Source organism: Gorilla gorilla, chromosome 7, assembly GCF_029281585.2.
Source record: "Gorilla gorilla gorilla isolate KB3781 chromosome 7, NHGRI_mGorGor1-v2.1_pri, whole genome shotgun sequence".
In the NCBI taxonomy this organism is placed as follows: Eukaryota; Metazoa; Chordata; class Mammalia; order Primates; family Hominidae; genus Gorilla; species Gorilla gorilla.
In genome coordinates, this window is record NC_073231.2 from 12,995,951 (window position 1) to 13,020,847 (window position 24,897).

At 50.5% G+C, this 24,897-nt stretch overlaps 1 protein-coding gene across 1 annotated transcript in view; it reads left to right on the forward strand.

Annotated features, from left to right (window-relative positions):
• XKR6 (XK related 6) overlaps nt 1–24,897 on the forward strand; it is a 326,463-nt gene that overhangs the window by 268,371 nt on the left and 33,195 nt on the right. Inside the window, exon 2 of the mRNA XM_019032720.4 lies at nt 4,110–4,306. Within this exon, the coding sequence (XP_018888265.2) occupies nt 4,110–4,306 (197 nt within the window). The remainder of the gene's footprint in view (nt 1–4,109; nt 4,307–24,897) is intronic.

Below are 24,897 nucleotides of genomic sequence, written 5' to 3' on the forward strand. Positions count from 1 at the left end.
GGCTCTTAGGGGAGATATGGCGTGACAGGAGGTGACACCGACTTTGGGAGCAAGTCCGGGAGAAGAGTTGGTGTCTTCTCTCCCAAGAGATACCTTCCTGGAGAACGGTGCGGTAAGCTTTCTGGAACCCGCCAGGAAGGTGGAGAAGGAGGGGGCTTGGAGGAATGGCAGCCAGTCCTGAGTCTCCTGCCTTGGTTCCCCCCTCGGAGCGCACCTCTGGGCTTGCACCCCGCGCCCTGGCAGAAGAGGGCGCGAGCCTGTGGGATGAGATCGCGGGCCTGTGAGATGAGATCACTTGCCTGGAGCGGCGTTTCCGCGACGCTTAGGGTCTGGCGCCACCGTGTGGCCGCGGGTCGAGGCCGCTTCTGCAGACGGGATGGGAGGCTCTGCAGGAGGCGGCTGGCAGCGCAGCCTCAGAGGTCACCCAGGAGCTCGGGATTTTACACACAGGAAACTGAGATCCCGAGGGAGAGCAGCGCTGGCCCAGGGGTTTAGAGGGGACATGGCTTATGCCTTCCTCCCACCCCACCCATCTGCCTCGTTGTTTCTTGGCAGCTCCTTAGATCTTGAGGGAGACAGACACCAGGTAAAGCTAGGAGGAAGAATCCTAGAGCCTCGAGGACAGCAGCAGCCGCGTGATCGCAGGAGCTGCCAGGATCCTCCTGCATGAGAGGCAAGGGCTTTGCACGTGTTGTGGTGGACAAGCAAGGTCATGGGGTCAGGCCTGGGTTCTGATCCCGTCCCGGCCCCACAGCACTGAGTGACTGAGGCGGCAGTGGCTCGCGTTCTGGCACCGGGGCCCTCCACTATAAAGTGGGGGTTGGACTAGACCTCCAGGATCCAGACCTAATTATATTGCAAACCAGTACCCCTCGGTTGTGTACTGTGGACCCAAGGACTTAAGAGTAGCAGAGGAGGGACCGAGCCGGGAGCAGTTGGAAAGGATGAGCATTTGCATTGAGGCCTGGCTGTCAGGAACTCCTGGGCAGGGCTGTGATCAGTCCCTACTACAGTCCCAGAGGTGCCTGTGCGGGTGACCCAGGAGGCACCATGCTGTCCAAACGGTTTTGCCTGGACCCTGGTGCCCTCTAGGCCCCAGCGTCTGCTTGCTAATTGGCTCAGGGAGGAGTGGCACCCTCTTTGCCTACATCCACCCTGCCTCTTCCCACACCCAGGAGAGCATCAAGATTGGCTCCTCCTGGCAGGCATCCCAGTTGAATTGGTGTATTCTGGGCTCGTTGTTTTCCTTTGCCCTGGCCTTGGTGGGCAGAGGGGCCTGTGGCTTTGGGAGAATGTGGCGTGGAGGGGTAGAACTGGTGCTCCCTTTGCCTGGTAGGGCAAACCTGGTGAACCTGGGTGAACCTGAGCACTGGCATTACTGACCTGGGACCCAGATGGATAGGGTTAGTGCTGCCATATAACCATTACTCCAGCTGCTGGGCCACTTGTGAGGCTAGAAGAAGCAGAGTCTGTAGTCTGAGTACCCCTGAGACCATTAGGTTTGCGCTCTGGGGCCTGGAATGATCTATGGCTCATGGCTTGTGTGCTGCAGGTGCCACCTGTTGAGAGAGCCGGGTTTGGGTCACAGGGAGCAGCTCTGATCTGGGAGACACACGGCACTGAGGCTTCACTCAGCACACAGCTCTCCTAGGCATGGGTGCTAAAGCTCTGAGCACGCAGCCCTGCCTCGGTGCTTCAGCTGGAGCATTCATGTCCCCTGATGCCCTGCCTCCCCGCACTGCCATCACGGTTGATCAGCCTGGCCCTTCTATCACACTCCATCAGGGGCTCACCCTCAGCCCCTCCCAAACTACCGATGATGACATCTGCTTCCAGGAACCTCCCTGCACACATTTCTTGCTGCCACTATCTCTTCCAGGCAGTCCTCTCCTCAGACCCCCAAATTTGACACTGCTCCCTTCACCTTTGCTTTCCCCTTCAGCTCCCTCCTACCTCTCTGTCTCTCTGTGTGTGTCTGTCTCACTGTCTATCTCTATGTCTCTGCCTCTATCTCTCCGGGTCTCTCCCTCCCCCTCTCTTAGTGACTGTGAGCTCTGACACTAGGTGCAACCTCCCCCTTCCTCTTCCTGAGCCTCTTGCCTGGTTCCTTGATTTTGTGAACTCACGGGCAGGGGCCCAGACCAAGGCAATGCCTAGTGGAAATGCTACAGTCAGCAGGTGGCAGAACCTGGAACAGAACCAGAATTTGGTGGTTTATTTCATGCTAGAGCCTCAGTTTCCCCATGTGTTGAATGGTGATAACCAGACCTGACCCACAAGGTGGGCCAGGGACCCCAAGAGACTGTATACCTGGAAGGACCTGGCCCGGGGGGCCTGGTGCCCCGACCTTCCTCCCATGTCCCTCCCTGATGGGGCCGTCATTGCAATGCCAGCCTCACTCTGGTTCTCAGTAAGATTGCATCTCTGCTCACCACAGGGGGTGGGTCTGGAGAGAAATGAGGCATCCATTGCAGCTTCCCTGGCTGGGTGCCTTCAGGATCCAGGCCCCCAAAGGGCCTTAGGAATCTAGAGAGAAGCCGGGCACCCCTCGTCAGATGGTGAGCGGGGCTTACTGCACCTGGCATGTGTGTTTGAGGTCACCCTTGTGGCTTAGTAGCGGCGTGAAGAATGGGTTGTTCTGGGGTAAGAGTAGACAGTGGAGGACCAGTGAGGAGACTCCGGCATCCCTCCAGGCAAGAGGGGCAGTGGCTGGGAGCCAGCTGGCGGTGTGGCAGTGACAGAACAGACCATCCAGCAGCCCTGAGTGTGTTCTTGGTAATACCTGAGGCCAGCTGGGCCTGGATAGGGTGTCAGCCATGCACTGAATCTTTAGGAGTCAGGCTCAGCATTTCAAAAGGCACAGTAGTGGGTCCTAGAATGTCCATCCCACAGGACAGTCAAGGACAGGCATGTGGTTCTCTCCCACTGCCGCTGGCACCCAGTTTACGGTTCCTGTTTTTGATCCTGACTGGGCCCACAGAGCTGTGCACTGTGGCCCTTGCTTGTGGGTGAGCCCGGTCCACACCCTCTACCCTGGCCCAGACTTGGAGCCTGTTGGCTGAGTTTGGATGGTGCCTTAAGTCCTTCTCTTGCCTTGGAGACACAGTTCCAGAGAGTTCCAGTGAAATTGAGGCTGGGGTTATTATATGACCTGGGGAGATGCCGACTGTGCATATCATCTCACTAATCTTTCCATGCACCCTGCGATGCTCTCATTCTGTCCCCATATGAAAGATGAGCGACAAGGACACAGAGCTGGAATAACTAGTTCAAGATCCCCCACTTAGCAAGTGATGAGTCAGGCCTGCTTGACCTGTGAACCTTGCTCTTCCCCCTACCTGCTTCCTTGGCCCCTCAGCCCTCCCACACAGAGCCTGGGAGTGGTCCTGAGAGGGCGGGCAGCGAATCTGCTCCTGTGTCCTGGGCCCTGCTGGGACGCAGACTCCATTGCAGGCCCTGGGTCCCCCTGATGTCCAGGGAGGGTGTCCAGTGGCCTGGGTGTGATCCCTACTTGTTCCACTATCCAGCGACAGGAGCCTGTGCAGTGGGGGTGACCTTTCTGAGCCCACGCTGTTTCCTGTCTGTATCATGTGAGAACCACACCCTCCTACGTACCACCTGGGCATGGCCAGCCAGCGAATGGCACGTAGTAGGAGCTTCACAAATGTTCACCCGCTTCCCTTCCTTTCCTCCTCCAGAACAACAGAGGTGATAACCTTGCTGGATTGTTTCCCCCCAGGGTCCTGAACCTGAAAGCCCACCCCTGTCCCGGAGCTCACCTGAGATGCCTACCTGCAGACCCTGGCAGGGCATCTGGCCCCACAGTCTCATCTTCCAGATGAGCAAATGGGAGACCAGGAGGCGGAGGACCTGCCTAGGGGCCCACGAGGGGTCAAATCCTTTCCTGACCTGCCCCGCCCCTCCCCCATGCCTCAGCATCATGTCCTTTTGCCGGGAGCCCCCCAAAGCCCCATCCAAGCCTCTGGGAACTTCAGAGCACAGGGCGTGGGGGGGATGCTGAGTCTCTTGGTTTTAGGGGGATGGCAAGGGTCCTCTGGAGCCCCTGCACCCACCCATGCTCTCTGTGTTCTCCCCATCTCTCTGGGCAGGTATATCCGCACCATGTACCTGGGGATTCAGAGCCAGCGGCGGAAGGAACACCAGCGACGCTTCTACTGGGCTATGATGTATGAATATGCAGACGTCAACATGCTGCGCCTCCTGGAGACCTTCCTGGAGAGCGCGCCCCAACTGGTGCTACAGCTCTACATCATGCTCCAGAAGAACAGCGCCGAGACCCTGCCCTGTGAGTGCCCGCCGGCCGCGCCCCGCCACCCCGGCCTGCCCTCCACCTGGGGACCACGGCCGCCTCCACACACTTCGTGCCTGGCACGCTCTGTGGGCATTGCCCATCCTGCCCTGAGTCCCCAGGACGCCCGGCCCCCAGTGCAGTGCTGACGGGGCCCACACCACACTCAAGAGCTGCACAGGCATGTCCTGAATGTATGTGGGCTGGCTTGGCACCTCCAGGCCACTTCGTTCATGTGAGCAGAGCAGAGCCAGCTGGGTAGAGGGCCCTGGGTCTCCCCATCAGGGGCAGTGGCCCCTGTCCTTGGGTGCTGACCTGAGCCAGGCATTTGCACGTCTATGGGAGGGGAAGCCACAGACCAGAGATAGCGTGGGACCACAAGGGGCCGTCATGTTGGGCAGCACTAATGGTTTCAGACCCTTTAAACTGTGGTGCTCTTGCTTCAAACCAAGCGCATGTGTAAGCCCCATTTGTAAAGCAGCTTAAGTAGCTCTGTTCAAGTTCCAGCAGGGGAGAGGGCCCAGGAGGAGGAGGGGCTGGAAGCGACAACACATGGGGTGACATTTGAAGGGATGTCATGGGCAAAAAGGAACATCCCAAAGTGTAGAAGTTGCAGGGAGATGCTTATCCATTCAACAAGTGAGAGACAGTCCATGGAGCCATGCATGAACTGTCTTGGGAGGTACGGAGTTTATCATCACTAGGAGTATTCAAGGCAAGAAGTTGCTGAAGAGACTCAGCCCAGAAGTTCCTGACTGCAGAGCACTCAGTGAGTGTGTGTAATCTGGGTAGCCAGGCAGCCATGAGGAGGGGTCCGCTGTCCATACCCCACCTCTCCCTGGCCAGCAGCACCTCCTGGTCTCTTGTATTCTCACCTCCAGACCCCGCAGGTCCTCTTGGTGCCCCAGCAGGCCCTCCGTGTCACCACGTTCATGGACACCCACATGGACCTCCTCACCAATGTGGTCTGGCAAGAACAGCCACACTGCCCCAGGCCTTTCTCTGAACAGATGTGCCTCCTTACTTTTTCCAAGCTGGCCCTCTCTAGGCTCCAATCCCCCTAGGTACTTAGGCAAAAAGGGGATTTAATCTTCAAAAGCCAGTGGAAGACTGAGCTGTTCAGGCTAGTAGCTTGCTGGTGGCATTCAAAGCCTGGGGACCTGGTTATGAACCCAGCTGTGCTGCTGACAGGCTCGCCTGTCCTATACAAACTCGGCTCAGGTGAAGCCTCATGTCCCATCTACTGAACCAGAACAGCCCTCAATGGAGGCTGCCTGGTAGAAAAAGGGGGCCCAGTGTATCTGTCCATCCCACAAAATGCTGGCTGCAGTCCTGCTGGTCCATCACAGAGGCAAGGAAAAGGGGCCGTGTGACCCTCGGAATGGACACAGGGAAAGCCAGGCCTGAGACCCACACTGAGCTGAGGGACCAGTTCCGCCCTTTGACAAGGCTTCAGGAAGCATAAGCTGCATGCTCAAGGCAGCCACAACCTCTGTCTTCTGGGCACCCACAGAAGCAGGAGGGGTATGGGGATCTTCAGCAGGTGCTGCCAGTGGGGTGACACCAGCCAACATCTGCCCTTGGGCATCTGCAGTCCTCACTGTCAGGAAGAGGCCCCAGGTGGCCCAGGGGCTCCAGCTTCTTGGAGTGACAGCCCAGCTGGTGCCTACAGGACCAGCAACTGGGGCCTGGTGCCTACAGGACCAGCAACCGTGGCCTAGAGAGGAGAGCTGGAAGGAGCCAACTTGATGTCCAGCTCCAGCTGGGACATGCGGAAGCTAAGCAGGAGGCCTCGTGGAGGATGGCAGGTCTGACCACTCATCTGATCCCTCCCTTCTTTCTTGGACACACCCACATGCACACATACTCTCTCCTGGGCACTGAGAAGAGCTTGGGAACACAGGGAAACCTTGATGATGCTCCATCTTCAGGATGCCTGAGGACCCAGGCTGTATGCTTGGCAACGAACTGGTGTGATTGGCTGCCCACAGCTGCGGCCATGGGAGTCCCTGCCTCATAGGATGGCTGAGAAAACACATGGTGTGAGCATGGACAACATGCAGCAGTTTGAACATCATTTGTTCTCAGCGCCAAGAGACTCATGTGATGATTGATTTTGGAGCAAGACCAGCATCATAGGGATGTCTTTGAAATGCGCATTCTTGCTCTACAAACCTAACCATAAAGGAACTCTGTGGAAGTGAGCACTGAGCCTGGGTAGCAGCTCCTGGTGCCAGGATGTGCTGCCAACTGGCAGGGCAATGTCTGGTTCCCTGGTGAGGCCTCCATATCCAACCTGCCCTCAGATCCCAGGGCTACTGCCCCACAGCCCAGGGCAACAATGCTCTCAGGGCACATTTGCCGGCACTGGAGAGGGACACCTTTCTCTCCCATCTGAGTCCTTCTTTTTCTCAAAATGAACTCAGCTGCTGTCTGAGACTTCAGCTTAGCCCATTTGTGCTACTATAACAAAATGCCTGAGAGTGAATAATTTATAAAGAGCAGAGATTTATTTTCTCCCAGTTCTGGAGGCTGGGAAGTCCAAGATCAAGGTGCCTGCAGGTTCAGCTGCCTAATGAGGGCTGCATCCCCTGGAAGGGAAGAAAACTGTGTTCTTACATGGCAGAGGGCAGAAGGACAAGCTAGCTGCATGCTGTATGAAGCCCCTTTTATAAGGCCCTCAATCCCATTCACTAGAGAGGAGTCCTTATGGCCTGATCACCTCTCAAAGGTCCCACCTCCTAATCCTAACACACTGGCAACATCTGAACTTTGGAGGGGACACCTTCAAACCATAGCAGACTCTGCTTATTTAAACTGCCTTTTGCTGTTTCAATTTCAAATCTTCCCCACTCTGTACCACCAGGGCTGCCAAGTTATGCCTCCTCTCATCTTTTCCTCTTCCAACCTTTGGCCAGATCTTGACACCCCAAACAGATAGGGCAGGTAGCAGGGTGGTGCACAGATGGGCTCCTGATGGGGCATTTGAAATCCAAGGACCTGGTCACCACTTATACCCTCTTGTGATTTTGGACCTTCATCTTTTCACAATCCCATTTTCTCTTTGGTATACTGGAAGAAAGAAGAATAATACCTAATTTTCTGTGGGGATGCAATGATATAATGCACAAGAGAGCACTCTGTAAACTTTCAAACTCCACGGGCACATAAGGGGCTGTGTTTATCATTTCCAGGGCCAGGTGGAGTCATCCTTTTATAGGGCTCTGACGGTCACCTCCCCATCCTCATGGTACCACCCACCATGGGCCAGACCTGCTGGGGATGGGTTTGCAAAGACGCCTATCCTTCAGGAGTTTATGGACTGGCATGGGCCAGGTCCTAGGGAGATTTCTCTCCCTTTCTGGCCCTCTGGATCATCTGTGTCCCAGCCTCCTTGTTATGCCTGTCCTTTCTATGATAGTTTCTCAGATTATAAACAGAAAGGGCTGGGCACCAAATCTCTGGAGAGAAAAGCCAGTGGGGATTCCTAAGGGGCAATGGATGTTGCTTCCTAAATGTCCTCTCATGTGGGAGCCCATTGGGGCCAGGGTCTGTGCAAGGACAGGGGCCACTTGGGCATGCTGCCAAGAGCAGACCCCTTGGAAAAGGAGCCGGGAGCGACCCAGTGTCATGCTGCTCTTGGGCCTTCACCCCAGGGAAGCCCCTCCTGTGTCCTCTTCCCTGCAATCCCGTTTTTGTGCTAGAAACTGGGAGGTCTGGTGAGCATTTCCCCAGGTTTGTTTGGAATGTGGAATGGGTGTTTCTCAATACAGCCTTTTGTGGTTAAATATATTTGGGACCTGTTGGACTAAACAAAGGCCAGTGGCCATCCTTGTCATTGGGTTGTGGATCTCTAAGCCAAGAATGAGGCTATAGCATCAGCTGGGTTTACGGGAAGGAAGGACACTAGCCATCACTGAGCACGGGCTGCCTGTAAGGGGCTTGGCATTTCTCTCTTACTTAACTTCTAGAGTTGTGTCCTCATCACCAGACAATTTTGTTATGCTAGTAGATGCCATTCCCATCTTTTTAAGCTGCAGGAAATGTACAAGCTTTAAAGAAAATCAGTTTAATCATCAGAAATTGGAAGAGGGCAGAGAAAATGTGTGGACTTGGAACAGACCTGTTGGTGGCATGGCCTCTCCCAGTCACATGGGTGCCTGGAGGGTAGCAGCATAGAAAGCTGGGGTGACTCCCACCTGTTACTTGACAGCTGTTTGACATTAGGCAAGTTACTGAGCATGTCTGTTCCTCATTTTTCTCATTTCTAAAATGGGGATAATGCTAGTACCTATCATAGAGAGTTGTTATGAGCATGAAACATCATGACAAATGTGAAGTGCCTTGTAAGATATCTGGCTGTTTTCTTGGTGGTGGTAGTGGTGCTTTTATTGTAGATGGACCTTCTGAATTCGCCTTCAGGCTTTACTGGTGAGATCTGTGGCTCACCGACCTTGCTTTGGTGGGTTTTATAATGACTCTTGTCCACTGTATACCATTAGGGCTAGTAGATGGTTGGAAAGATCACTATGACTACCACTTTAATAGGTGAGTTTTGCATGGATTTGCCAATGCCAGTCTCTCCCTCCCTTGCCATCTCTCCACCCTCTGTTTCTCTCTAATCACTGGGCTAAGAGAACAATATTCAGCCTGCAAGACACACTTATACTCCAATTTCCCCATAAATACAGACTCAAGGGAAATAATAGTAATATATCATACAATTATTATGCTGGAGTCATTTGGACATTTCTGCAGGGTCTTCCTTAAGCCTGATGTCTTGAAAGTTTAAGTAAACAGAAGAAAAAATAAATGATGGGAGCACGTAATTCTGACATGTCACATTTATGCCGGTGGTGAGTCTTGTGTCTGCTAAGGCTCCGCTCCTGTTCTGGGTTGTGAAAGGGTTGGAAAAGCAGTCCAGTGCAGTAGGAAAAGTCAGACAGGGCTGCATGCAGATTCCAGCTCTGCCATGTATTGACCTTATGGCACCAGGCAAGTTACTTTCCTAAGTTTCCTCATCTGTAAATTAGGAATAACAAGTACTTTTTGGGTTGTTGCAAAGGTCTAATGAGCTCCACATCCACCTCCACAGTGCATCACCTGGCATATTCTGGGTACATGATACACTCTGCCACTCAACAAAGATGTGTTACCCAGGAGCCATGCTATGTGTGGAGGAACAATGGGGAGCATAACAGGCATAATCCATGCTATCATGAATTTCCCATTCTGTCTGGGGACACAGCACAAAAACAATTAGACAACGCGTGATGGCAAGAGTATTGAAGCAGACAACTGGGTGGGGTTGGAGAAAGCCCACTTTAGGCAGGGGGTCAGGAAAAGCCCCTCCAGAGAGCTGCCAGTTAAGCTGAGTACAAATGATGAGCAGGAACCAACTTGGGAAGAAAAGAGACAGCCTTCTGGGCAATGGGAGTAGCTTGCACAAAGGCCCTGAGGGAAGGAAAGCCTGACTTGTTCCAAAAAGTGAAAGCACCCAGCATGACTGGAGCTTGGCAGTTGGGGTGAGAGAGGATGGAGAGAAAGGCAGGGCCCCAATTGAGAAAAGCATAGGGGACCCCAGGAGCTTGGATTTATTCCAAGGGCAGTGGGAGGGGCTGCAGAGGAAAAGCACACCACCAGGCTTGCTTTTGAAGAAGGTCCCTTTTCTTTTACACAGGGAGGGAAGCAAGGGCTGAGCTAGGAGCACCTGTTGGAGGCTGTGGTGGGCCAGGTGTGAGGTTATGGGATGGAGAGTCTTTGGGGAAGGATGCAATGGACAGATTTGAGGTCTGTTCTGGAGCATGAGCCAACGGGATGCAATAGGGCTACTGGGGGTGGTAATAGAAAGAGAGGTGGTGGTTTCTCACTGGGTGTGCTGGGAGGAAGATCTTTGGGGAAGCAGGGATTGGGGGATGGATGAAGAGTGATGGCTCTGTCCTCCTCCCTCCTTTGGGGATTCTCCGATGGTTCTGCACAAACATAGGTGCCATGCACAACGCCTCAAGCTTGGAAGTGGTAGAGCTGGGATCTCTACCTGGAGAGTCCTTCTCTAAAGCCTGTGCCCATAAGCAAGGACGGCTGTGGCTGAGTCTGGAGGAGACAGATAAATCTGTGCAGATTCTGCAGAAACCGGCCACTGCTGACGGGATGGAGCAGAGGGTGGCTTGTGCCATGTCCAAGCTGGGCATGGATGTGGACTGTCAGCTCCAGTACACGCATGTGTGCATGCCCCAGATGCCATCACAATGCATGGTCAGAAAGCGATGTTTCTGTCTCTTGCCCCCAAAGTCTCTGCCCAGAACTTGGCTTTTTGCAAATGTCCTGAGTCTTCCAGAGCCTCTTAGGTGAGCCTCTTCCAAGCACTCAGGGGGAAGCCTCACTGTCTTACTAGGAAGCTAAGCTTGGCCTGGCAAGGAGGCAAGGGGAGGGGTCTGGGACAAGGACCCTCCAGCTCCCCAGGACCCTGATAGTGAGAAACACACATATGGGCTCACCGCCCTTTGCCTAGCCTTTCCTTGGAGATCATTTCTATCCTGACCCAGAGGTCAAAAGAGCTTATCCAGACAAAGACTTCAGGGCAGGATGGGTGGCTCTGGAGGAGATGGATGTGGGATGATACTATTATCATTTTGGCCCCAAAACCTTGGAAGACCCTGAGATTCTTGATAGATAACAAGATTCTAGCATCTTCTAAGGCTGCCTGTCTACCTGTCTCCCCACACATAAAAGCACAGAATCTTTGTGCTGGAAACAAGCATTTGAGAAAATGTGTAGTTCAACCCTTTTCTTTTACAGATGAGGAAGTTGAAGCCCAGAGAGATCAAGGGACTAGTCCAAGGTGACGGACTCAGTTAGTGAGAGGTTCACGATGAAAACTCAGTGCCCTACATTTCCAATATGGTGCATGTTTCTCTGGTCTCCTTAGATCTCTCTGGCCCTGAAAAATCAGGGCACCCCAGGAACCCTCAGAGGAAACCCCAGGTGCCCTCAGATATCCTCTGAGCCATTGTGTGCCCCTCAGACTCTAACTCAGCAGGGGGCAAGACTGGGCATCCCCAGGTGGGATCAGACTTGTGCTGGGGCTGGAACCTAGAGTGACCTCTGACCCCAGAACGTGGCCAGCTGGTGCCATGTAGACCATTCCTGCTCAAGGGACACACATTGGGAAGACACTTCTTCCTAGAGCAAGGAATTCTCTCAGAGATGATCAAAAGCAGACCTCGACATGTTGCATAAAGTCACACGGTCCCACTCCACCATGCAGCACTTGGCAGGATCTCCTGGGAGTGGAGGTGGGGGAGATGCTGCCCATCAGGCCTTCCAGCCCCCCTCCCTGTTTAACACAGGGAAACCGAAGCACAGAGAGGGAAGGAAGTTGCCCAAGTCACACAGCAAGGAGGGTAATTAGAAAAGCCTCCTATACTTCTTGCCACCCTGGGCCTGCAGTTGAGCAGGTCACACAGCACCTAGAAGACATGGCCCAAATGCCATGCCTCTCCCAGAGGGTTTCCTGCTCCCCACCTAGACATCCATAACCACAGATACCAGCACCAAATTTGTGCCAAAAAAAAAAAAAAAAAAGCATCTTTGCTAAGACAGGGAAGCATGAGAAAATTATAAACCCTGCATATAAACACTGATTTTCCGTTAAACAAACCTGGAGCTCTGAGATACAATTAGGGATCTTTGTGTCTCTTCAGTGCTAACTTCCTTGCTAGTTTTCTTCTTTCTCAACTTCACTTGCAGTCTCCTTTTATATCAGAAGCCCTTCTAGAGGCCTGCGTTTGAGCTTCACATTCACCTCTTTTTCCAGCGAGAACTCAGACTGACTGCGTCCAAACATCTCAGAAGGACGATTCGCTTTTCTCTGCTCCCATTAAGCAGAAATGTCTGTGCCTTTCTTTTTGGCTCCAACCCGGCAAGCACTTACTTCTTTTTTTCCCTGGTGAGGATGAAAAGCATCCCACACGAAGCATCAGCTCCACTGCTCTGTCTCCCTGGCCAAGTATCCCTTCTATGGGTAAAGCCTGCTTCTCTCCCCAGGTGGAGGGAGGGCCGAGGGGCCCGACTCTTAGCGGTTGGATCAGTTGGATCGGTTGATCAGTTGAATGGCCTCCTCTCTTTCCTCTCCCCAGTGAAAGACATCCACATCTCTCTTTGTGGGAGATTTCTTTTTTCTTATGTGAAAATACTTTCTTGTCTCTTTCCAGTCCTGTTCATATGGGACATTAGCTGTCACCGTCTCTAAATCAAGGACACAAAAGGTGATTACTTCAAACTTTGGGATCTTGGTTAAAATAGGGTGAAGCTGCCACCCAGAAAGGGGTGGTGATTTGGTTGTGTGAGGTGAAGGTATTGGATCTGAGCTCAGCACCAGAGCCATGAATTTTCCATTCCATTTCCTTAGGAATGAGAAGTAAAATTTGTTCCCAAAACAACCAATCCACTATGTCAAACGACATTGCATAATGACTCACCTGGTCCAGAGTTCGTATGTCCTGGCCCCTTGCCAGTGCTCCACGCTGCCTGGTGGACCCCAAATTGAGCAGATCCCCTCCTTCTCCATGGCTCGCAGTGCTGATCTTGGGGTCAGGTGTCTCCAAGGAACACTCTGGGCTTTCAGCCCCAGCGGCACATACATCTGCCAGCACACGAGCTCCACTTCCGGGCGCTCATGGCATTGCAGTGCCTTGGCCTCGAGCAATTAAATCAAGGGAAAGAGGACCAACTCCCTCTTGACCCCCTTCTCCGGCTGGCTCGCATCTTCACCCACAGCTGAGATGGAGAGAGATGCAGCACAGACCTGCCTGCCTCCTCCCACTAGAACATGGGCTTGGCCTCTCCTACTTCCCCAGGGATAGCCTTTCTCTAGCTCTATGTTTCTCTTCTCATTTTGAGGAGATGCCATTTGGAATCTGCTTGGCGTCTATAGCAAGTCCTGCTCTAGCTCCAAATGGCTTCTTGTTAAACAATACATTAAACCATTACCCTGTTAAATGGAGTTTGCAAGAATTTTAAACAGAGACTTGAACACTCGCACTGCACCACTCTGGCTTGAACCTGCATGCCATTTTGAGGCCCTCCACTGAGGTCGCCCTACCAACCAATGGCGAGAGGGAGGGTTCTTAAAGCAGCAGAAAAAAAAAAAGAAACAGGAGAAAGGCAAACTCAATGGGTTTCATGACAGTGAATGCAGATGAAGTAGCAACTCGGGACTTGGAAATGTTTGCACATGAAATGCTGGAACAGAGAGACATGAGCGCAGGCTTCCTCAGCCAGTGCAAGTGAGCGAGGTAGCTTCGTGGGGGCGGCTGTGACACCGGCAAGTTTAGAAGCCTGAGTATTTACTGCAGGTGGAACGTTGATTCACTTATTCAATAACTTCCCTAATCACCTACTATGTGCCTAGCACGGTTCCAGGAGCTGGGGACAGATACAGCAATGAAAAAACAGAAAACCCTGCCCTCGTGGAGCTTCTGCTTTGTGTAGAGAGACTGGCAATAAACAAAGCAAATATTTTCTCTATTAGAAAATGGAGTGAACAGAGAGCAAGAAAGCTGGGAAGAGAGGAGGGAAGGGAGGCAGAGCCATGTGCAGTGAATAGCTATTATGCAGCTCTCTACTGGTCTTCAATAGGGAGACCACGAAGGCGCCACTGAGGTGAGGGTGGGGCCGAGATGTGCAGGAGGGGAGGCGGCCAGGCTGACAGACACCTGGAGGACAGTGCCCTGAGAAAGAGGAGTGGCCCAGACAAAGGCTTTGAGCAAAGGGAGGGCTCCCAGTGTCTGAGGGCAGCCAGGGAGGAGAGAGGAGGGGGACCTCTGTACTGGGCACCAGGGGCTCCCCAGGAGGCCAGCAGGGAGCCCTCTGCTTCCACAGCCTGGCCTGCCCCAGGGTCTTAACCAGGGAGCTGTTCTTCTGTGAGATTTCTCCTACTTTCCTACATGGGGAATTGGGTTAAGGACCCCCCCTCACAAGTCTGCTGAGCTAAGATGCTGCAAGGGAGACTGCTCAGATCTCCCAATCTCATCTTCTCTGGGTCCCAGAAACATGCAAGGAGACAGAAGAGCCTCCTGAAGCCCATTTCAGCTGTAGCCTAAGGAGGAGGAGCATTGGGGGAGTCACAGTAAGTTGTAGGCAGCAGGGGTCCTTAATTATTAGACATCACATCAGAGGCCATCAAGAACCTGAGACCTCGTGGGAGCTTCCAGCTGCAGGAAAGACTACAGCTAAATGATCTCCAAAAGATCTTTCCCATTCTTTACGAATCTCAGCAAGGAAAGCCCAGGAGTTTCACGAATACTGTCTTCTTGTTTATGTCCCTCTCACTACTGGGGATGCACTACTCATCCCCAGTATATACTGTATATACTCAGGAAGAGGCTCCTAAAGGGACACCAGAGTGACTCCCAGTGAGCTGTCCCACCCCCTGCCTTGCTAAGACAGGGAAGCATGGTTGCGGCGGTTACAGTGATTACGGCAGTGGGCTGGGTGGGGGGGCACTCTCTTAGCCTCACCTTTTTCATCTGGGAAGCTTACTCCCGTAGACCCATTCAATCCTGAACCACTCTGAGGTGTTAGGTTGGTCAGAACGCCAAGAGGAGTTCTAGGGGTCTGGAATTTGCCCAAGGGCCATCCCGAGGCAAGATTTGGGCCCGGACCTGACCAAAGGAGAGTCCTGACTGCATTCCCAGCCTCTTGCACCCCAGGCTGCCAAGCCCTGCTGCTGGCTTCTGAAACCTGTTATCTGCAACATAACCATGGGGCCCCCGTCGCAGGTCCTCCTGCCTCGTGCTGCTGCTGGGACCCCATCCTTTTCCACACCCGTCACCCTCACTAGCAGTCACCAAGGACTTTGGGTCCTTCTCTGCTTATCGGGAACCTCCGCAGCCTTCCTGTCACCTGGGAGAAAAGGTGCCGCCCTTGAACACCACGTGAAGCCCCTAGTGGGGGCCAAAGGGGCCTGGCTTTGCACACCTGCTCTGCATCTGCATCGATGGCTGAGTGCACCGGGGCAGGCCCCTCCCCATCCCTGAGCTTCAGTGATCGTGTTTGTAAACACTGGTGATCTCTTCTATCGCAGAGGGGTGTTAGGAGGCAGAAGTGATGACATTTGCTCTTGGCAGAAAGGAAGCACCCAACAGCAATGGCTGGGGGGTGCACACAGCCTCCATCCTTATCAAGGCTTTGGCTGAGTGAAGTGCTTTCACCTGGCAGGCTGTGTCTCCCGGGGCACTCACGGCTGAGTACCTGGCTAAGGGGAAAGGCAACGGTTAACCTCTGTGAGCCTCATTTTCACCTTATAAATTGAAATAACCCTACCTGCCTAATCTCCTCACAGAGGATGCTGGGGACCCTGGCCAGGCTCTGGGGGTACAGAGACGAAAAAGGCAGACGGATCTCTGTCCTGGGGCTTACATTTCAGTGGAGGCAGGCAATGAACAAGTATATGAACAATGTAATTTCAAATATATATTGAGTATAAATATAGAGACTATACACACACACACACACACACAAACATACACAGAAAAGATGACATACATACACACCCTTTATATATATACTCTCTCTATATATATAGATATACTCACCCTCTCTATATAGATATATACTATATATATATACAAGCACACACACCCTCTTTCTCTCATCTCTCTCTGTATATATATATGTATGTGTATATACACTCATCTTCTCTCTATAGATGTACTCGCCCTCTATAGATATGTACACTCTATATATAGATATACTCGCCCTCTCTTTATAAACACACACACCCTCTTTCTCTCTATATATACACACACCCTCTTTCTCTCTCTCTCTCTATATATATATGTATATATACTCACCTCTCTCTATATATATATGCACACATACACACCCTCTTTATATATACTCACCGTCTCTATATATATATGTGCATATACACTCATCCTCTCTATAGATATATACTCTCTCTCTGTGTGAATATATATATATATATACACACTCACCCTCTCTCTATATATAGACACACACACCCTCTTTCTCTCTTACATATATATACTCACACACCCTCTTTCTCTCTCTCTACATATATATATGCACACACACATATATATACACACACACACACCCTCTCTCTTTCTCTATATACACTCACTCTCTCTATGTATATACACACACATACACACCCTGTCTGTCTCTCTCTCTCTCTCTCTCTATATATATATATATATACACCCACCTATCTTCTCTCATATATATATGCTCACTCTCTTTATATATATATGTATACTCACCCTCTCTCTATATATAATCACCCTCTCTCTCTCTCTCCATATATATATATATACACACCCTCTCTTTATATATGTATATACACACCATCTCTCTCTGTATATATATATACACACACACCCTCTCTCTCTCCCTCTCTCTCTCTGTATATATACACACACACACCATCCCACTCTATATATACACATGCCCTCTATATATATACATATACTCTCTCTATATATACACCTCTCTCTAGCGCTCTCTCTCTATATATATATACACACACACAGATATATATACTTACCCTCTCTATGTATACACATTCTTTCTTTGCATAAATATGTGTGTATATATACTCACCCTCTCTTGCTCTCTCTCTCTCTATATATATATATATTCTCTCTCTTTCTCCATATATGTGTGTAAACTCAACCTCTGTCTCTACATATATGTATACAATCTCACCCTCCCTCTCTATATATACCTATTCTCTCTCTCTATATACACACCTTCTATATGTACACACACATATACACACACCCTCCCTTTCTATATATACACATACCCTCTGTATATATACATACATTGTCTCTATATATACACACCTCTCTTTTTATTTATATATATACACACTTACCCTCTCTATATACACACACCCTCTCACTCTCTCTCTACATGTGTATATATATACTCACCCTCTCTTTTTCTCTTTATAGATATATATATTCTATATATATATACTCACCCCCTCTGTCTACATATATATGTACAATCTCACCCTGTCTCTCCCTCTCTCTCTGTCTATATATATAGATATTCTCTCTCTATATATCTATTCACCCCCTCTCTTTCTACATATATATATACAATCTCACCCTCTCTCTCTCTATATATATATATATATACATATTCTCTCTATATATATATATGTATACTTACCCTCTATATATACATATTTTTATACAATCTCATTCTCTGTATTTATATACATATTCTCTCTCTCTGTCTATGTATATATATATATATACTCACCCTCTCTCTCTACACATATATATAAAATCTCACCCTCTCTCTCTATATATATACATATTCTGTCTCTCTCTCTCTCTCTACACACACACACACACACACACACACACACACATATGCACACCCTCTATATGTATATATACTCAAAATCCATGTTTTTACCCACGGCTCACAAACAGTAAACTGAGGCTTGGAGAGAGTCAGTGCATTTGCCCAGGTCCACATGGCTGGACCCAAGTCAGCTGTTTGCATGGAACCTGTGTCCTTTCCAGAGCATCTCACTGCCTCTGTCAAAACACAGCCACTTCTGGGAGCAACAGGGCATTGTGCCTGGTGGGCTGTTGCTCCTCAATGAGAATGGATTTCCTGGCACTCTCCAGGGAAAGCAGACGGCCATCTCCACAGTTTGCTCCAGGCCAGCCAGGATCCAGGCACCCTTGAGCCTTGTGCCATGCCAGCTGGGTGGCTGACATTTGTTCTAGAATCTCTAAAGTTTGCCTTCATGCAGCTGGCTGTGAAGCTGGTATTTTGAGATCCCTGACAGAATCTTAAAAAGAACAGACAAGTGAAGCAGGGGACTGGATTTAGCGTTCCTCCTCCTGGGCCCTTTAAACCCTGGTGTTTGACCTTGGAACTCCTTGAGGGGAGGTCTGGTACTTCCCTGTTGTCCACCATATTCCCAGAGTGGCCGCCAGCCCCCAGCCGGCTGCTCAGAAGAGCCCAGGGTCCAGGAGAGCCACAGTGGTGTTTCTCACATGTCTGCTTTCCTGCAGCTGTAGAAGAAATGCATTTGGGACCAGTGCTGAAGATTGTGGTGGTGGCTCTTTCTTTAGGAACTATAGGTTCTTTAGGAACCAGTCATCCACTCTTTATCAGAGCTGGAGAGATGCAGTCCTCATGGCCTTCCCAGGGTCCCTGCATCTGTACCTCCGGGCCCGTTAGGATACCCACCACTTCTCAGGGGGAATTCTTTGGAAGGTCTAAATCTTCAGTTATTAGGCACAGCCAAGTTCACTGTCTGTTTTTTAATTGATTTAGAACATTGAGGAAATACCCTATCACAGTTTCAACCTCAGCATGATTATATTTGGGGCCAAGTCATTCTTTGTTGTGAGGGGCTTTCCAGAGCATTGCAGTATTTAGCAGTATCCCTGGCCTCTACCTGCCAGATGCCAGCAGCACCTGCATCCGGAGTTGTGACAATCAAAAATGTCTCCAGATGTCGACAAATGTCCCCTAGAGGCCAAAATCACCCTGGTTAAGAATCATTGCATTGCTGTTAGTTAAATGGGTGATTCTGGGTGTTGTAAACTGAAAAAGGTCCCCCCAGCCCCCCGAGATGTGAAAGCCTCAGAATAAAAAGACTTGCTTAATACTGTAAGCTTAGGCAAATTCTTTTACCTCCCTGAGCCTCAATTCCTTCCTCTGAAAAATAGGGACACTGACAGGCATTCTCATGGGATTATTGTCCCATTAAATTCAATGAAATAACATATGCACAGAGTCTGGCATACGTAATGTCTGACGCACTGAAACATTTAGTAAATGTGAATTCCTTTTCTTCCCTGTCTTTAACCCCAAGGTTTTCTTCCTAAATGACGAAGGCATAAATGAATGCTCCCGGGGAACTCCCTTTCCCGTGTTTGGAGAGCACTGTGGGAGATCATGGCGGCTAGCAATGGGGATTATGATCCCTTCCCTTGTTTGCCTACTTAAGAATCCAAGAATAGCTGTGGACTCATTCATGAGAAAAATACCCACACAGTTTTGCATGTAATTCCAGAAGTACCAAACCAAATCCCTGCTCTGCCCTTAGGGAGCTAGCATTCACCATGGAACATAGTAGAAATAAAAAACCAAAAGCAAGAGAAAAGTTGATCAAGATGGTGCAAAATGCTATGGTGGAAAAAAAGCAAGAAAGCACGAGGGAGTCTTGAGGGGTATCTTAGTCCATTTTCTGCTGCTATAATACAACAGACTGGGTAATTTATGAAGAATAGAAGCGTATTTGGCTCATGGTTTTGGAAGCTGAGAAGCTGAAGATTGAGAAGCTGCATCTGGTGAGAGCCTCTTTGCTGTGTCTTAACATAGCAAGAGCGGGGAAAGAGAGAGAGAGAGACAGAGCTCAGGCCAAACTATTTTTTTTTTTTTTTTTGAGACAGAGTCTTGCTCTGTCATCCAGGCTGGAGTGCAGTGGCGCAATCTCAGCTCACTGCAACCTCCACCTCCCCAGTTCAAACAATTCTCCTGCCTCAGCCTCCCAAGTAGCTGGGACTACAGGTGCGTGCCACCACACCCGGCTAAATTTTTGTATTTTTAGTAGAGATGGGGTTTCGCCATGTTGGCTAGGCTAGTCTCAAACTCCTGACCTCAAGTGATCTGCCCACCTCGGCCTCCCAAAGTTCTGGGATTACAGGCGTGAGCCACCGTGCCCAGTCCAAACTACTTTTTAAAAGTCAGGAACCCACTCCCTGGATAACCAACCCACTTCTATGTTAACTGCACCAATCCATTCAGGAGGCAGAGCCCTCATGGCCTAACCACCTCTTGAAGGCCCCACCTCTTAACACAATGCTGTAATGGTGATTAAGTTCCCACCATATGAATTTTTGGGGGACACATTCAAACCATGGCAGGGAGTTGCAGTTTTAAGTGTGGTGGTCGGGGAGGGCCTGGCTGAGAAGCTGATCGTTGCATAAAGGTCTTGGTGAGAAGGTGACATTTGTGTAACAACATAGGGATACTGGAGGAAGAGCATTCCAGGCAGAGGAAGTAGCAAGTGCGGCTGGAGCATGTCTGAGGGGCCAGCAGGAGAGGACCCCAGGGAGGGCAAAGGGGACTTGACAGATTAGATTTAAGAACAGCTCACCCACTGGAGGCAGAGATTCCTGGGAGGGGGAAGCAGGCTGGTTCCATGGATGACTCCATATACATATATCTATATATCTATATCTATATCTATCTATATATATATATATGTTTATGGCAGGGCAGCCCTGCCGGCCCTTCTAAGGACTGTAGCTTTTACCTGGGGTGACTTAGCACATCAGTGAGGACAGGCTGGCCATGCTGCAGTTTAAAATACCTACACAGTTCCAGTGGCCTTGAGCATTTTCGATTTCCTTCATGCTCGTTGCATGTGAGTCAAGGGTCCCTGTGGAGCAGCCTCTTCCTGGAGCATGGGTGAGCACAGTCTTCTGCCCGGCAGGGCCACACATCCCTTCTGCTCACGTGCCTGGCCAGAGCAAGTCTCAGCCACACCTCAGTCCAGCAGCGTGGGCGTGTACATCCTCCCACGCAAAAGGCGTTGAAAATCAGTGACCCTTGATGGTCCACCAGGCACTGGAAGCCACGTGGAAGGAAACATTGTAGCTTAATCATGTTGGCTGCTGTAGTGTGGATAGAGTGTTGGGAGCAGGGCAGATGCAGAGAGACCAGTTAGGAGGCCATTCTGGCAATTCAGGCAACAGAAATGGAACAGAAGTGTCGTCAGCTTTGCAGTGGCTTGAACACTCAGGCAGGGCCTCCCCGGGGTGGGTCTTCGGCTGTGTAGACCCACAAATTTGACTTTGTCAGTGCTCACAGAGATGATCAGAGGGCTGACATGTGATAACCAAATTAATAAGAAACTGATGTATAAGCCTCAATCATAATTCTTTAATTTGTGGTTGAAGATGGAGAGAGATCTTTCCCAGTGGTTCAGAAAATAATCTGAGTTTTGGATTCAGACAAGCCTGTATTCAAATTCTAGTTCTACAACTTTTTAACTGCTTCATGTGGAAAAGTTACTTAATTAGTCTGTAAGCCTCAGTCTCTTCATCTTGAAATCAGTCTGCTGCTGCTGATAGCATGGTAAGGAAGAATAATTGAGTTAACATAACAATTGAGTTATGTGCAGTGCCTAGCATAGAGTCTGGGTCAAGGTGGCTGTTCAGTAGAGGGAAGATATCACTGTTATTGAACTTACTAGAAATTAGCAGATGACATGATATGCATGAAGTCAGAGGCAAAAAAAGAGATCTTTCATAGAAACCATGGTAAGGCCTGATATTCTTTCTCCCTTGGCCCACTCACTTACGTTAAAGAGCTTTTTGTCCAGCCAGAGGATGGTGTGATCACTCAGATTTTGGCTTTCCTGAGATATCCAAATCCTCCTTTCTTATGTTTACACCAGATCACTTCGATCAGTCTTGGGTTTTTCCTGATCTCCTCGGCCACATATTTGTCAGTCTTGAGGGCTAGGGCCACAAATGTGATTGCCGTCTCTTCTCTTTGACCCTTCTCCTTCTCCTTCTTCTTCTTTTTCTTTTTTTTTTCTGAGATGGAGTCTTGCTCTGTTGCCAAGCTGGAGTGCAGTGGTGTGATCTTGGCTCACTGCAACCTCCACCTCCCAGGTTCAAGTGATTCCCCTGTCTCAGCCTCCAGAGTAGCTGGGACTATGGGCACGTGCCACCACACTCAGCTAATTGTGTTTTTGTATTTTAGTAGAGACTAAATACATGGTTTCACCATGTTGGCCAGTATAGGATGGTCTCAATCTCCTGACCTTGTGATCCACCTGCCTCAGCCTCCCAAAGTGCTGGGATTACAAGCGTGAGCCACCACGCCCAGCCTCTTTGACCCTTCTTAAGGGTCCATCTGGAGATGTCAGAGATTCATTAAAGTGACCCCTTGTGGAAACCTCACATCTGGATCACACCCTCTTCAAGTACAGAAATGCAATGAAAATGAGTATGTCAGTGCTTATGAAAGACTGTGCACGAAGCAACCTGTTAGACCTGAAATTATTTGCCATTACAATGGCAAAACCACAATTACTTTTCACCAGTGTATTATTTCCTGTGTACATATTTTCAGCAAAGGTTTTAAAAGAAGAATGCTTTTTTTGTTGCTTTCTCATTAGCACTAAGGAATTTAATTCTGACTGATAACCAGGTAGTGCCCTGCATGCGAAGACCACATCTAGGAGTACAGCACTGAACGTAGAGTAGGCACTGAATTTGGAGACAGGCCCTTCTAATTTGCATAGACACCCACCAAGCTTTTCAAGAAGGATGGCTGATCCTGACCAGTGGTGTGCTGGTAAATGTTTAACAACCAACATTTAGCAGGATTTGGTGGAGCTCTGGTTTGTACCATTTGCCAATTGCTGTGGTGTAAATACTCCCACCATGCCAATTTCAAGCCCGCAACATGACATCAGCCAGCCTACAGTTTAACAATTGGCCAGCTCCAGCACGTGCAGATCCAGATTCTGGGGAGTGAAATAGTCTCGGGTTTCAGTATGAGCTGTCTTGCTTACTAGCTGTGTGGCCTTGGGCAGGTTGTTTAACGGCTTTGAGCCTGGCTCATAGAAGGCATCAGGATGCTTGTTTTCTTCCCTCTTCGTTGCCCAAATAGGAGAGTACCTTTGTCACATCACTCCCTTGCCATGTCTCCTGTGGGAAGGCGAGGACGGGAGACAGTGGGTTATGCTTAGAGAGGCGGTGGACACAGCTGCCTTATCCTTTCCTGGGAATATTTCCAAGAAGAGACTGGACTTTTTTAAAATGTGGGAAGACAGAGGGAAGTTTGACAGATGGAAGGGGAAGAATTGCTGTCTAAAAGGAACTCATTGTGGGAAAAATACAAAGTAGGAATTTGAAAAGCAGATGGTGGAGATCCCCCAAATGTTAGCTTCCCCAGGAGGGAGGGAGGGAGGGAGGGGGCCAGGGTTGAAAGAGGGAGATGTTGTCCTTGATGTGCAGACTGACAGATAACCAGCTAAGCCTGTGTCCTGTTTGGGGCATCTCTAGAGGCCCAGCCTCCTGGGGTACAATGCCATACAAGTTAGGTGAGCTTGCAAATGTCAGGATATGGCTGTGGCCACATCCATGTCTCTTCACTGCTGTTTCGGTCTCCTCATCTATAATATGGGGATAAGAAACCTGGCAGGAAAAGGCTGCCATAAAGAGCTCAAGAAATGGCAGGAAGAGAACTGGGGAACAGCTAAGGGTGGGGTGTGAAGAAGGACAGAGCAGATCCCAATCCCGACTGTCACGCAGAGCCAGGAGGAGAAGCACAGAAGCAGTCCTCCGAATGCTGCACGACCTGAGTGACAGCTCTCCACTGGGGCTGATTTGGGAGGAAAGCAGGTGGTGGGAGAGTGGGGAGAGCAAGTGGCCTGCCTTCGGGAAGCTTGGAGAAGATGAGACAAGGAGAGGAGGGACAGTTTCAGGAGAGGATGCAGGGTCCAGGGACCATGCTGTGTAAATGGGAGAACCTTGACCCTGGCTGCCCGCTGCTGGGAACAAGCCAGGAAGAAGGAGCTGGGGAGGAAAGAGTCAGGAAGCTGGGATCTGGGGAGCTGCACACAGCTGACTCTTTCCACTTCTGTCCTGCCTCATGCTTAGGTCCCTCATCATCAAGTGTGTTTCCGACTCATGACTTAGCGGTGGGGCTGAGCTGATGCTCTCGGGCAGAGAGCAGGTGAGGCAGGGCTGGGCCTGCACCTCCCATTCTGCAAAACACATTCCTGCAGTTGAGCCCAGCTCTGGCTCAGGGGCAGTTGGTGACCATCTCTAGGCACTCCTGCAGCTTTCTGGAGCATGCCTTCCCCCAGGTGCTGTGTTCAGCCTACAGGGAGCTCTGGACATTGTTTCCTCCTTCAGGTTCCCTTATTGGAGATGTGTCGGGGCTCCCATACGCTGGCCCCCTGATGCAGCTCCACCCTGGCCCATCCCAGTCACAGCCTCCCTTCCTGGCCTGACCCCTTCCGTGGCACCTCCTTGCTCTCCTGCCTCATCTGCTCCCTCCAGATTCTAGGATCTCATCCTTTGCAAGACGCCCTGTCACTGTGCTTCCCATTCAGTACAGCACCCATATTCACACGTGTTGCTTTGTTCCCCAACTGGCTATGACCCCTGGGAATTGAAAACACAAAACAGGACGTTCTCTGATGACTGCCTTTCTGGCTCTGTGTCATCGGTCATAAGATGTGGCCGTTCCATTTCTGGAACCTGAGACCCCAGGGCTGGTGATCAGAGCCCAAAGGCCCTTTCTCCAGGCCTTTCTCTGGGGAGTTGCCCTTCCCCAGCCCCCCAGCCCCAGGAGCTCTGGCCCAGAGACTTCCCAGCCAGTGGCACTGCGCTAAGGTCAGCTCAGTGGGCATGCTGCCAGCCCTGCCTCCTGGTCTTCACCAGGGAAAGGGAGCTGTGAAGGTCACTGCTCAGAGCTTGTCACAGCCAAACGTGAAGCGTGTAACAATTTCTAGTCTGATCTTCGGAATGCAGACACTGATGGAGCTGGAAGTG